At 36.0% G+C, this 14,753-nt stretch overlaps 1 protein-coding gene across 3 annotated transcripts in view; it reads left to right on the top strand.

Moving 5' to 3' along the window:
• Positions 1-14,753, top strand: part of LOC107751832 (Nance-Horan syndrome protein) — a 95,944-nt gene that overhangs the window by 77,778 nt on the left and 3,413 nt on the right. For 2 of the 3 annotated variants that reach the window (XM_016567602.1, XM_016567604.1), the window contains exons 2-9: positions 856-1,008; positions 2,580-2,716; positions 2,838-2,882; positions 5,046-5,108; positions 8,279-8,474; positions 11,252-11,299; positions 12,850-12,981; positions 13,125-14,738. In XM_016567602.1, coding sequence (XP_016423088.1) covers positions 856-1,008; positions 2,580-2,716; positions 2,838-2,882; positions 5,046-5,108; positions 8,279-8,474; positions 11,252-11,299; positions 12,850-12,981; positions 13,125-14,738 — 2,388 coding nt within the window. The remainder of the gene's footprint in view (positions 1-855; positions 1,009-2,579; positions 2,717-2,837; positions 2,883-5,045; positions 5,109-8,278; positions 8,475-11,251; positions 11,300-12,849; positions 12,982-13,124; positions 14,739-14,753) is intronic. The other variant, XM_016567603.1, reaches the window with a different exon arrangement.

Here is a 14,753-nt window from a genome sequence, read left to right as displayed (position 1 = left end):
TGCATTAATGCTGCCGTGTGCTAATGACGGCACGGGAAGAGAAGCTGTAGGTTTAGGTGTAGGGTTGGTGTAGGGCAATAGAATATACGGTCTGTACAGTAGAAAAACCATTACGCATATGGAGAGTCCCTACAAGGATGTGTAGCAAACCAGACGTGTGTGTGTGTGTGTGTGTGTGTGTGTCTGCAATATGTGTAATCACAAAGCACATGCATTTATTTTTCAACCACATCCGCATTACACCTCTCTTTAGGGGTTCATAATGAAAGTATATTGGGTATGTAATAAATATAAAATAATATATGACTACTTCATATTTTGAATTTCATTTTAAAATTGATAGATGCATCATGAATCAGGTGTTTGGCTCCATTAACACCTTTTGTCTCCCGCACAGTGATGCATTAGCCGCTGGCAGATTGCAGCATTGTTTAGCGAATGTTGGGCTATTGGATCAGCCACTGAGCTTATTTGCTTTTCACACCAGTTGCAGCTTCTCTTAGCATTTGAGGAAGTCATTAGAGCAGGTTTAGTTTTCGGCTACTGAGTTAAAGGTCTCATTCTGAGTGACTCTACATTCTTAACCAGCTCACATCAGCTGAAGACTATTGTTTCGCTTTGTGTTAATAGATTATCTTGGTAAAGCTTATATAGTCAAGAGGTGTGATGAAGCAGAAATCTAACGAAATTTAGTGAGGTTTATGCTAAATAAGGTGAAAATATGTTTTCTGGACTAAGAATATATATTTTCTGAAAAACAATTTGTGTCTTAAAGATGTCAACATGAATGATAAAATGTATATAGATACTAATGTACAAATAATTATTTTGTAACATTTTCTCTTTTATCTGCAGCGTTATCTAATCTGGACATTGAGAGCAAGCTGAGTGGACATTATCAGGCTCCATGGCACCTGCAGAGAAATGTGTTCCTGCCGTCGACTCGGCCCGCGTGTGTGGAAGAGCTGCATCGAAATGCCAAACAGAGCCTGCGGGCGCTGTACAGAGGTTAGACACGTTTACAAATCAATACTGATCCGTTATACAATCACTGAATGAACACCTTCTGTGATCATCGAAGTAAAGTTGCTCGCTCTGCAGTGCTCAGTGAACACTGCCCTCTAGTGGAGGAAGATGGAAGCATCAAATCTAAATAATGTGATTTGCTCTAAAGGACCTGTGTTATTTTAGTATTATTTATATACTATCAGAGTATTTGTTAAAATTTGAATTAGCTTTATTTTTATATTTTCATTTTAAATTTTAGTAATGTTGTTAAGTTTGTTGTAAGTTTGCTTTATTTATTTTTTTGTTTCTGTTTTAGTTGTAGTAATTTAGTACTTATTTTATTTCAATTAGCTGCCTAGAAAACAATTCTAATATTCATTGCAAGTTTTTTTAAAATCTAATATTTAATTTAATTTAATTTAATTTCAACGTTTTCATTAAAGGAAAGTATTTTTAATAGTTTTAGTTGGTTAACAATAACAACACTATAAATGACAGGTAATTTTGTCAAGTGCCTTTGTCATTTTTATTAGTTTAGTTTTTTAATAGTTCTATATGGCTTTAGTTTATTTTTATTTCAGTTTTAACTTGAGTCATTTTAGTGCTTAAGCTTATTTTATTTCAGTTGTCTACCATAGCAATATTTCTATTTTTCATCTTTTAAGACCTTTAAGATTAAGTTTAAATTTTTTTTTATCTAATATTTATATTTCATATTTATTTCAAATAACATAAATTATTTGTAATAGTTTTACTTTTAAGTCAACAATAACAACACTATAATTGACAGGATATTATTTTCATATAATTATATATAATTATATTATTATATATAATTTTACTTTTAGTAATTTTTAAGTGCTTTTGTCATTTTAGTCATATATATATAATATATGCATTAATTTATTTTATTTCAGTTAGTTTTGGTTAAATTTCTAATTTAGTTTTTTTATTTTTCATTTAATATTTATATTTCATGTAAGCTATAGAATAGTTTTAGATTTAATTTTAATTGAATTCAACAATAACAACACTGTAAATGACAGGATAGAACTATTAAAACTATAATAATAATATGAAAATGTAAATTCTTAAAGCAGAATGTATGTGTAATGCATATAAGCAAAGTGGTAAAAACAGCAAAAGAATGTCAGATGACAAAAATGATCCACATGCTATGATACATTAAATCTTTAAATCTTTAAATCTGCACTTTACATATCAATTAAAAATGTCAAAATGTAAAACCGGAACCAAAAGTTAAACAACTGAAAAAAGGACAAATACAAACATGATTTATTATTATTATTATTATTATGATTTCATATAACTCACACTATGATATTTCTAAATGCTAGTGGTGCTTGCAAGCATCACTGTTATTATATTACTCTTAGTTAAGGTTAGTGTTTTGAACAAACCCCAACAGTAAGTATTAAACTTCAGTGTAACTCGTCCAGCACTGTTTGTGCTCCAGACATGATAGAAATAGTCTTGTGCTCCAGACATGATAGTCTAGTTGATAGAAAGGACTGACGGATTTCTCTGTTGTGTGTGAAACTGCTCATCAGACCAGCAGCAGAGGCAGGAGGTCAGCGAGAGAGAGCGCAGGGTGACCATTTCCATCTCCATGACTCCGTCCATGCCCACCTACCCATCGCCCCGGGTGCACTGCAGACGCCAGCAGAGAGAGAGACACCTCACCACGGTAAACATCTGCCTGTCTGCCTGCACAATGTGTATTACTGGAGCTCTGATCTAGAGTGATTTCTTGTAGACGGAGTGTTGCTGATTGTGTCTATTGTGACGGAGTGTGTCTATGTGTTTAGGAAAGGACAGAGAGAGACATAGAAACTCAGACAACACAAGCACAGGTAAACACACGTCTGTGTGTCACACCGAACCTCGTCTGACCCGCTCTGCACTGCATGGAGATCTTTGATTTTAGCTGAATGAATCCATCCTTGTTGTCCTTTATTTTTGTATTTTTGCCTTGTGAAAAAGTAGTACACTTTAGCATACTTTTCAAAAAAGTACTTATTACACAAATAGTATTTTTTTAAAGCATATACTTAAGTGCAAACTGAATGTAATGTTTTTGGACACATATATATTTAATGAAATTGCAATTTAGTACATTTAAATTTAATTATTATTTTAACTTTAATCTCTTAACTGTCACCCCCCTTTCTGAACATAGACATGAAAATGCACAAACTTAAATGGATGTAATTCATGAATGCTTTGGAAGACAGACCTAAGGTTGGCATTTCAAAAAAAAACTGAAAGTGTAAAAAAAAGTATAAAAAAAAAAAGAAGAAGTTTAAGTTTACTGTAAAGAAAATGTACTGTACTTTTATATAAAATAATTTTTTTACAAAATATTTTGGAATCTAAAAATTGCTATAATATCAAAGGTGTATGTCTAACTAAGTTATGTTCCAAATTTGAAGTTGATATCACAAAAATTGAGGTTCCTTTGAGATTTTGTTTAGGCGCTATACCAAAAATAACGCAATGTCCATGATTTTCACATGATGAATTTTGATTTTAGTTTATTTTTAGTTTAGGTATTGGGTATGATTAGGGATGCATAATATTTGTTTATAAGTACTAATAAACAAATGCATGCTAATAAGCAAATAGATAGTAGTGAGAATTGGTCCCTAATCTAAAGTGTTAGCATAAAAAGATTATTAAAACATAAAGATTTAAAATGTACTTTAAATTAAATGTTTAATTTGACTATACGAAAGTGCCGTTTTTAAAAGTACCATTTTATAAAAGAAATATATAAAAGTGTAGTCTTTAAGTACACTTATTATAAGTACACTTTTATTTCATTAATATTATAGTATCGTCTGCTTAAAAATATACGTTTAGGATTTTACACTACAAGTGCACATTCGATACAATAAAGCACACTTCTTTTTCACAAGGGTCATACCGTGCAAAGCATGTTATCAACATGCATGTACACTTTACAGTAATTTAGAGATGATTTTTAATTTTAATTTTAAATTTTTAATGTTTTAGATTATTTATTCATTTTCAGTCTCATAGTTTGTATCTATGATTCATTGTGAATAAAGCAGATGCAGGTAAACAACTATATTAGCCAGGTTGCCAGTTTCTTTCTTTTTTTTTCTTTACCTTTGCATAAGTAGTCATTTCAGTCGAATGATTATTTTGATCCAGCTGATCTTAAAAAACAGGGAGTGTCTCTCTGGATGTCGTGCTTTAAGGACATTATGCACTTACTTATTTGTGCCAGGCTGGTCATTATGAAAATAACTCCTCTTTTGCAGCCAACCATGCGGCCATGTGGACAAACAACCTTAATTTCTTTGTTAAACCTCCTATAATAACACTATTTATTTCAGGATGTTCATGGGTTGCTGACAGGAGTTCATTCAATTGCGCTGGATTATATATCTTTACATAGTACACCGTGACTTAAAGGAATAGTTCACCCAAAAATGAAAATTTGCTGGAAATGTACTCACCCCCAGGCCATCCAAGATGTAGATGAGTTTGTTTCCTCATTAGAAGACAGATCTGAGAATGTAGCATTGCATCACTTGCTCACCATTGGATCTGAATGGGTGCCGTCAGAATGAGAGTCCAAACAGCTGATAAAAACATCACAATAATCCACACCACTCCAGTCCATCATTGAACATCTTGTGAAAAGCTGTGTATTTGTAAGAAAAAAAAATCCAACATTAAAGCATTTTAACTTTAAATCGTCACCTTTGGCCAAAATGTCAGTTCATAATCCATAATAACTCTGTATGTGAATTGGGTGTTGTAAATGTTTCAGTGATGCAGAATTGAGGACGACTTCTTAATTATATATAATCACCTAAATCTTTATTATCTCATTGTGTTTTGACAAGCACAGTGAATCTCGGCTGTTCTTTCAGTTTGTTCTTCCAGTTCCAATATGAAAGCAGATGCACCCTCATTGTGTTCACAGCTGTGTTCATGTTCACCCTCATATTCATGTCCATCTTGTGTGTTTGTATGTGTTGTAGTTCCAGAGCACCCGGTCCTCCTCCCCTACTGAGTGTTGTCATTTTTCCCCGTGGAGCAGAAAGGTATTTTACCCCCAAACGTCTCCTAAATCCTACATTCACGCTGATTTGGAAACAGTTTTACATCCCTAATCAAATCATAATCATGGGATGAGGCCAAAACCACTTCCAGATCAGTGGTTTATCAGAAAGTCATAAGATTTGGTTTGGTAGAATCTTCAAGACATGTCAGTGTTAAAGTTATTTAATGTTTATGAGTTTTATTATAAACGTTTAATCAGATTCTGAATGTAAACCAAATCTTAACAGGGCTCTTTTGTGTTTGTCTAACATCTAGAATTCTTTAAAACTTCTCTTCTGATGCTATTATTACCTTCTAACATCTACAGTTCATCTCAACTTTCATCTGGATATGCTAACATCAAAATGATGATCTGTGCATGCGTGCAAATCTGAATGATGGAAAATGTGTGTGAACCGATTTTCAGGGGCATTTTTGACCTTTATAAGAGCATACACTAACATTCAAAAATCACTATTTTTATTGACTATCCTTCTATTCACAATAGAATCCTGTAAAACTTTGCATCACAAGAATAAATTACTATTTAATTAATATTTTAAAATATATTCAAATAGAAAAGTTATTTTAAGTACTGTTTTTACTTTATTTTTGGTCAAATAAATGTCGCCTTGGTGAACATAAGAGACTTCTTTTAGAAACATTAAAAAAATTATACAGACACCAAACATTTGATCAGTGGTGTATTTCTTGTTAATAACATATGGAAATTAGTTTCCATGATTTTGCAAATCCGAGTCACTTTGAATTATCTTCATTATCTTTGGCCTCGTTTCTGACACTGGTAATGCTATAAATCAACACTTGCACAGACTAATAAAACTGCCCTTCTCATAGCCTCTCCAGCATTAAGCTCCTGAAATACTATGTAAGGAATGTCTATGGGAAACTCACACACACGGAAGTACGCAAGTCTGAGGTTTCCTAATGACAGGGTTTCCAGGGTAGAGCCGCTCTCTGACTGTCTGTGTGTGTGTGTGTGTGTGTGTGTGTGTGTCTGTGTGTGTGTCTGTGGCAGAAAAAAATATAATTGACCATCAACTCCCGGCACTGTGGCTTACTCACAAACCCCTGCCTGAGTGCCTGACTCCAAGATAGATACTTTAGAGAGTGAAAACACGAGCAGACACTCTCTGTCATGAGTTCCCTTTCGAAATATTCTCTTCAACTCACACTTGCTGTTGTCTGTCTTCTCTGATCCACTTTAGGGCATATACAGGGTCCAAAATAATTTTTTTAATTATTTAAAAACAAAAATGATCTTTGTTTCTTTTAAAGTTACCAGCTGTGATGTGTACGTTTTTGTAATCAGTGTAAAACATCTTTTACCACAAGATGTTTTTCACTTTCCTCCAGAAATCAATTTAGTGACACATAATAATTGAATAGATGGGATATTCCTCACATTAAGCCATAGTAATGAAAATATGAGGAACAAAATCATAATGGTTCATATTTTTGTTACATACTGGCTTGTCCCATATGATTGTAATATACTGTATATATATAGAGAGAGAGAGAGAGTGAGCATTTATTAATATTTTTAAAATGTATTATTATGTATTGTATTATGTTATGATAGTTTTTTAGTACATTAATGTGAACAGATGCATTTTTCATTGTTAGTTCATGCTAAATAATTTAGTTAACTGATGTTAACAAATTAAACCTTAATATATTAAGTGCTATTATTGTTTTATTTTGTAATTTTTCTTTATTTTCATTTTTCTTTATTTTTTTTTAATCACTTGCTATTGCAAGATTGCCAAAAGTTCTATTTTGGACCCTAGACACAGGTCTTGTAGACATACTATAACTTTCACTTTCTCCTGTTTCCTCGTGCTCCTTTACGATCTATGTTTCTCTCTTTCTGCTGTAGAACTTCATGAATGGCATTCTTTCATTCCCCTGATGTCTCGTTTCTTTGCTAATCAAAATAGCTTTTGAACAAGAGCCAGATGGAGAAATCAAACCGTCACATTTGGCTCTTTCCCAGCCCCCTCCTCTCCTGCTCATTTTGGCTCCATACACTTGTTTTTTTCCTGTTCTTTTTCTTTTGCTTTGATCCCGTGTTTTCCAAAACTCCACTTCACCCCTTGTCCCTCATTTCAGCGCGGGCAAACAAAACGGTCATAAACTCCCTTTGATTCTGTCCATCTGTTTTTGTGGTGCTTCACTCTTTCTTTTCGTCCTCCTCTGGTTTTTGGAGAAGTTTCCGTGGTAACACATTTTTTTGGCTGCTGTTTATTGTGGGATCCTCATTGGCTGGCTGGGAAAGGGACACACAAAGACTCAACATCACAGCTCGCTTTAACACTGTGCATGTTCATATGTGGCTGGGTGACAGCCACTAAACACTCCAAACTTTTTTAGTTAACACTCTTTAAACTCCACAAGGTAAGTTAACTGATTAGATTAACTGACAGGATTTAGCAAGTGTACTTCAGCTGGTGCAATGGGTGACATCTGAAAAGTAGGAATTGAACTTGCATTGTGTCGTTTGCTTCATGTAGATATGCTTTTGTTTCATTTCTTATAACTTTTTTTCCTTAAACTATTGTACGCTAAGGCATCTCCATTGTCATTTGCTTTGCATGTTTCAATGCGTCTTTATGCATGTGCATGTAGCTTTTACAACTAAAAATGTAAATGTTCTCCAATTTTAAGTATGTTGTTCCACTTTTTCCACAGACCTCATGAAATCAAAATTTATTTTTGTAGGTTTTAGTCCATGTTTCTTAACACTGAAGTCATCAACAGTATACTGTATGCAAGTGCACTGCTAAAAGTTAACTTTAAGCACACATAAGCGTTGAAAATTTAGTCTTCTTTTCCAGGAAAAATGGACCAAAAGCAATAATGACATTCTCAATTTTTAGTGCATTTGCTGTCACCACTGACTAGCAAAAATCCCTAGCAAATCATGACTGTGACGTAAACAAAGACCATTGGCTATTTATACGAAAAAAGGCCCAGCTTCCTGTTTTAATTGGAAATAAATCAATTTTGAAGGATAAACTGCACTTATCAAGTGAATTCATGGAGTCTTAAAGATTAAAGCAAGTGAAACCATTATTGATTTGTTAGATACATCTATAAGAGTTTTCCCAACCTCACTAACCTCATATTCTTCACCATAATCATGTTTTAGGTTGCTCCTCCAGTGGATTCAGATTCAGAGGTGGTGGCTCTGGGCCACTGGCCGAGGTGCCCGATCCCAAACGAGCCCTCAACGCTGGACAAACAGACCAACTGGGCTGGAATCTTACCATTGCCCAGCCCAGAGGAGAAGATGAAGACAGACTCTCAAGTCATCACCTCATGCATCGTTCCCATTAACGTAACAGGTAAAAGCCCCCAGTGTTTGCTGTTGATAATGCATGCTGAGTCAGGACTGAGTATGACACTTAAATGGTAGTTCATAGCATATATAATGTTTTTTTGTAAAATAATTTTTATTATTATAAGGAAAATTGAAGGCTACATTCATTTTAGTATTGCTCAACTACATACTATTGGGCTCAAGTCTGGTGACGCTGTCACTACTGAAGGAGAACTTTGGTCCATTAGGATAGTGTTGTTGTAAGTCTGTAAAAAAAATTGGTAGAAACAATTTTTCCTCATAAATTGCTAGTAAATTTCACACAAAAAAATGCAAAGAAATGGCAAGTAACACTCTGAACTTTTGAAGTGGAAACACTGAAATAGTATTTTCTAGTAAAACATTCTCCAATAATATTCGTTTTATTTCACATTTTTTACACTGTAAGGGACTCTTAACAGATAATGCCAGGAGCTTTTGTGCCAATTCATTTTTGGCATTGACAAATAACTGTAGTAGTAGTAGTCCCTAAACATAACAATTAGTGCATTTTGTTTTTTATTTTTTATATCTTTATTTTCATTTTTCTTTATTTTTTTTTAATCACTTGCTATTGGAAGATTGCCAAAAGTTCTATTTTGGACCCTAGACACAGGTCTTGTAGACATACTATAACTTTCACTTTCTCCTGTTTCCTCGTGCTCCTTTACGATCTATGTTTCTCTCTTTCTGCTGTAGAACTTCATGAATGGCATTCTTTCATTCCCCTGATGTCTCGTTTCTTTGCTAATCAAAATAGCTTTTGAACAAGAGCCAGATGGAGAAATCAAACCGTCACATTTGGCTCTTTCCCAGCCCCCTCCTCTCCTGCTCATTTTGGCTCCATACACTTGTTTTTTTCCTGTTCTTTTTCTTTTGCTTTGATCCCGTGTTTTCCAAAACTCCACTTCACCCCTTGTCCCTCATTTCAGCGCGGGCAAACAAAACGGTCATAAACTCCCTTTGATTCTGTCCATCTGTTTTTGTGGTGCTTCACTCTTTCTTTTCGTCCTCCTCTGGTTTTTGGAGAAGTTTCCGTGGTAACACATTTTTTTGGCTGCTGTTTATTGTGGGATCCTCATTGGCTGGCTGGGAAAGGGACACACAAAGACTCAACATCACAGCTCGCTTAAATATACCCAAGCGACTTAAGACTGGTTTTGTGATCCAGGGTCACATTTTAGGTATTTTGTGTGTTTCACATACTATTAAATGTTCTTATCATCGGCCCTCAACATCTGCCATTTAAAAAACCCAAATTGTTGACCTCAAATGTTTAGCATTAGCTATTTCAAACTTTAGAATTCCTGCACTAGAAATGACAAGCTATTGGCTTTCATATTTTGCTATGATAGTTTTCTGCAGGAACAGTGGGTAACACTTTATAATAATAACTTTAATAAATCATTAACATACATTTTATAATGCTTTACAAATCATTAGTTAATATATATTCAAATAGTTAGAAATGTGAGATAATGTGCTTGTTAATGTTTACTAATGAACTTATTGAACATTACCTAATGATTAACAGATCATTATTTCATGTAAATTAAAATGCTTACAAATGTCAGCAAACTTTGAATTCATACAATCGTGCACATCTTGAAAATCTACAAATGATTTTAACAGGTGTTATACAATGATTAAAGGGGTCATAAACTGAGAAATCATACATGTAAGAGGTCATTGTACTATAAAAACATCCTGTAGGTTTCAGAACTCAAAACTTTCTCATTATTCTAAAACAGCTTATATTGAAGCCAATCTGCCAAACGTCAGGTTGTGGAATGTGTCACGTGATAGTGTGGCTAAACACCGCCTCCGCAGAAAAGGATCAACGCCTGCTTCTACATCACTGCCTGTTTAGCTCCGCCCACCGATTCGCACACATAGTGTATTTTTTATTTTTAATGAAGTTCCAGATCGCATCAGTAAGAACTTGGTCGTTTGTTCACTTTATTTTACCACGGATTAGTTTATAAATAAGACGCAATTTGACACAGGATTTTCAGAAAGATTTAAACTAAAAGATGATGCTGTGTGGAGCATATTGGATCCGACAGTAATCAGCAGTGGGTTTTTACTTCCAAGTCTACAATCCACCACACCTATTCAAACAGAGCGTTCCAATGAGGGGGTCAAAACAGGACAGAAAATAGCCTATTACTTCTAAATTATGACATATTTTGATTTAAAAAATCTTTATAACACTATAAGTGGACCTCAGAGAACAGTACAAAATAAAATAAAAAACAGTGGAAGCAGTTCATGACCCCTTAAAAAGCTTTTGTTAATGTACAACACTTTAGAGGTGTGATACGGGTAAGGTTAGGGACAGGTTTGGTGGTATGGGTAGGTTTAAGGGTTGGTTAAGGGGTCAACAGTGTACGGAGATCAATTTGATTACTATGCGGGAACCCTGTTCAAACTGTTTATATGATAACATTTTGTTTATATTTATATTTACATGATATAATGATCTGTTAATCATTAGGTAATATTTAATAAGTTCATTAGTAAACTTTAACAAACACATTAACTCATATTTCTAGCTATGTGAATATATATTATAAGCATTCTATATTGTTTGTTAATGATTTATTAATGAAAGTTATTATAAAGTTTTACTGAACAGTCTATATTACATCTCATAACAATCTAATTGAGAGCATCAACATCTTGACCAAAGTTCTCCTCTGGCATCAATGAACAGAAGGATTACCTTGTGAGAACGCTGAATTTTGCGTGTATTGTTTTCAGAGGAGGGTGCCAACGCTACTTCCCTCTCAGCGATATCAGCTTTCCTAAGTGAGCGATCTTTTACATGTCCATTAAGTTCCCCCCTTCAGTATCAGTGCCACTTCATTCCCTAACCATCACCATCTAGAATAACGTGCGAAGAGAGAGAGAAGGGGTTGCCATCTCAACCATATTAACACTCTCATTTTGGCTGTTGTAGCTTCCTAATTTAATGAAAAAACGATATTCATGATATTCGATATTTACATCACTAGCCCATGCTACTATAAGTCAGCACTAAGTGGCTACTAACTTAAAAAATGAACAGTTAGTAATCCTGAAACATATATGGTAGATTATGATTGCTTTAGACTTCTGCCATTTTAGACTTTTAGACCTTTCACTAATTTCCACAAAACACGTCAGCAAAATGTTTGACAGACAGAGAGCGTATCCTCATATGCAAAAAAAAAAGCATGGGCTGCTCCTTTGTTTATGGCTGTTAGTTGAAGGTTGAATAAGGCCATGATCAGATCCTCTTTATTCCACGACATGTGATTAATGTTTTAACATAGATGAAACATTGTTTTGAGAAGATTCATTTTTCTAGTTGTCAGAAGGTCCCAAACTGAAGAATCACCCAAATACGTTAGAATAATAACAGCATTAGACACACTGGAAAGTAGGTTAAAATCTGCAAGTCATGAAATTTGAAACAAAAAAGTTCTTAGTTGTCGTGGTAACTTACTTTGTGCCAAGAAATGCAAAGAGTCAAGAAAGCGTTTTGTGCATGCTAATCAGTTGCATTAGAATTACAAAGAGGCCAAATATATCTACTCCAGGCTTGACTGGAATGGGACTTTTGAGGTGCGTGTCCGCAAGGATTGAGTCAAAGACAGTGTTGACTGGAAATTGCACATTACGGGCACAGTGGTGTAATTGGTGCTCAAAGAGCCAAGCCTGCAATCACATGAGAGTCGTGATGCATGACACTGGACAAACATCAAAACAAATAGAGCTTCAAATCAAGAGTACAGCAGCAGATTGCAGTATAGAGAGTAAGGCTAGGGTTGGGTAGGACTGTTATACTCCCATTTTCAACCCTGTTTTTTTTTTCCATTCTGATGTCTTGAATCTGTTGCTCCTTTCACCTTGCATGACATTGCATACTGTCCGATGTATTTTTGTGTCAGTTAAAATATTTTAACGTGATTGGAAACCATCTTTTTTTGTTGCATTTATTATTTTATAATACATGCATTTTTTTCTTCTGAGATGTGTTGTTAACCTTGTATAATGATGCATATCTTGTGAAGATATATTTTTTTTATATGTGATATGTGAAAGTACTGTTATATACTGTAAAATATTATAGTAAATATATAAAATTTTCAATATTTTTAAATACTGTATATATAAAATTGCTAAATAATATTTAAAGAAATTATTTTTTAAATTCAGAAACATTCTCATTAAAAGAACATACAATTATCATGACTAAAATATCATATTTAGCATGACAATCTCAGTGGTTTATGAGTGTGAGAAACATGGGAGGGATAAGTAGAAAAAAATGGCTTGCACACAACAGCCTCTCACATGTCTGGTGCTCTTTGCAGGGGTTGGGTTCGACAGAGAGGCCAGTGTGCGCTGCTCACTAGTCCATTCGCAATCAGTGCTTCAACGGCGAAGGAAACTAAGGAGACGGAAAACGATCACTGGCATTCCCAGACGAGTGCAGCAGGATTTTGGTGTGTGAAGCTGTAACATTCTCCTATTACTCTTTAGGTTTTCATTACTTGTTTATTCACAGTATAGAACAATCATATATTAAGAGTAACGGCATAAATAAAACATTAATTTATTACTGAAAAAATCTTTCATCACTTTTTAGATTCTGACGAGTCTCCAGTGGCCAGAGAACGTACCGTGATAGTCCACACCAACCCTGAAATTTGCCAAGAGGATCTCACGCTCTCTCGTCTCAACACCAAGGACTCTGGTTGCCAGACAGAAGAATTCCTGATTGTTGGGGCTGCACCCTCACGTAGACGGATCAGAGCACAAAGGGGGCAGGGCGTGACTGTGTCACTGTCCCATTCCACGGGCAACATATCTTTTCTGCCTGACAACTCTGACACAATGTTCACTGCCTCAGTAGGCTCCCGTCTGCGTTCCCGAAGTCTCCCGCGTGAGGGAGGGCGACTGGTGGACGAAGGTCATGATGTCAGTGATGAGGATGATGAGGAGGAAGAACTGTCCCCGTTTGAGTCAGAGGACTTCCTACCAGTGCCAGGGGAACATATTCTAAAAGATGATGAAGAAAGCACTGATGACCAGGCAATCCCAGAGGGCCAGCATAACAGTTTGAAATTCAAGCAGCATGCTGGATGTACAGAGCATGACTGGATGGAGAGGGGTCGATCCCATCTGCCTCGGAAAGCTGACATGGGTAGCTGTGAGATTTCTTCCAGTTCTGATACGTTCAGTAGCCCCATTCACTCCGTTTCCAATGCTGGCGTGCTGACTAGCCAGATGGACCACAAGGAGGATCACCAGTCCTCAAGCGGCAATTGGAGTGGCAGTAGTTCTACATGTCCCTCCCAGACATCAGAGACCATTCCACCTGCAGCCTCACCCCCACTCACCGGATCATCCCACTGTGATTCAGAACTATCGTTGAATGCAGCTACCAATACTAATGATGATTCCACAGGCTTCATTATTGATCCATATCCTGGAGACCGATCACAAGGCCTTCGTAGCCATAGGACAGGTTCATTCACTTCCACTGCGACTGACATGCTTGATGATGCGGGAGTCAGCACTGCTAGTGAGGGTGAGTGGAGCTATCCACACTACAGGCACAACATGCCTTGCCACCCCGACTTCAGTCCTGAGCACTCTAGGGCAGAGAATATCCTAGATTGTCCCAGTTTTGCTAGCATAGCCACTTTTGAAAGTTTAACAGATAAGCCACCTTCTGAAAAGGCTGACACCACCTCACACTTTTCTGTAGATGCCGAGGGCTACTATACCTCCATGCACTTTGACTGTGGTCTTAAAGGTAGCAAAAGCTTCACGTTTAACTATGCATCTGTAGACCAGCAGCAGGCAGAATATGGACATCAAACAAACACACTTGGGAGATGTAGTCTCTCTCTAAGGAAACCAAAGGTGAAGCCATTCCCACCAAAACGCAGCTCATCCTTGAAGAAAATAAGCAGCCATGTTGGACCTCCATCTGACAAGAACGAACCAAAGATTGCTGGTGGTCAGAAAAAATCTATGTCTTCCGGTGAGAGAACACAGCATGTGGGGTTAGACGGAGGCTCCTCGAGTCAGCTGGAGAGTGAGGAGCCACTGGGGGCTTGGGGTGTTGAGAGTTCTACAGAGATTCCAGAAGTTGCTTTGTTTGGCTCCACAGAAACGCATTCCTTCAAGGATGAGGGAGCTGTCCAGTCAGACTATGCTGATCTCTGGCTTCTTAATGACTTGAAATCCAATGATCCTTACAGATCAT

This window comes from Sinocyclocheilus rhinocerous, unplaced genomic scaffold, assembly GCF_001515625.1.
Source record: "Sinocyclocheilus rhinocerous isolate Xijiao unplaced genomic scaffold, SAMN03320098_v1.1 scaffold2126, whole genome shotgun sequence".
Taxonomy (NCBI): Eukaryota; Metazoa; Chordata; class Actinopteri; order Cypriniformes; family Cyprinidae; genus Sinocyclocheilus; species Sinocyclocheilus rhinocerous.
The sequence above is the reverse complement of the archived record's forward strand: the minus strand, read 5'-3'. Positions and strand labels throughout refer to the sequence as shown.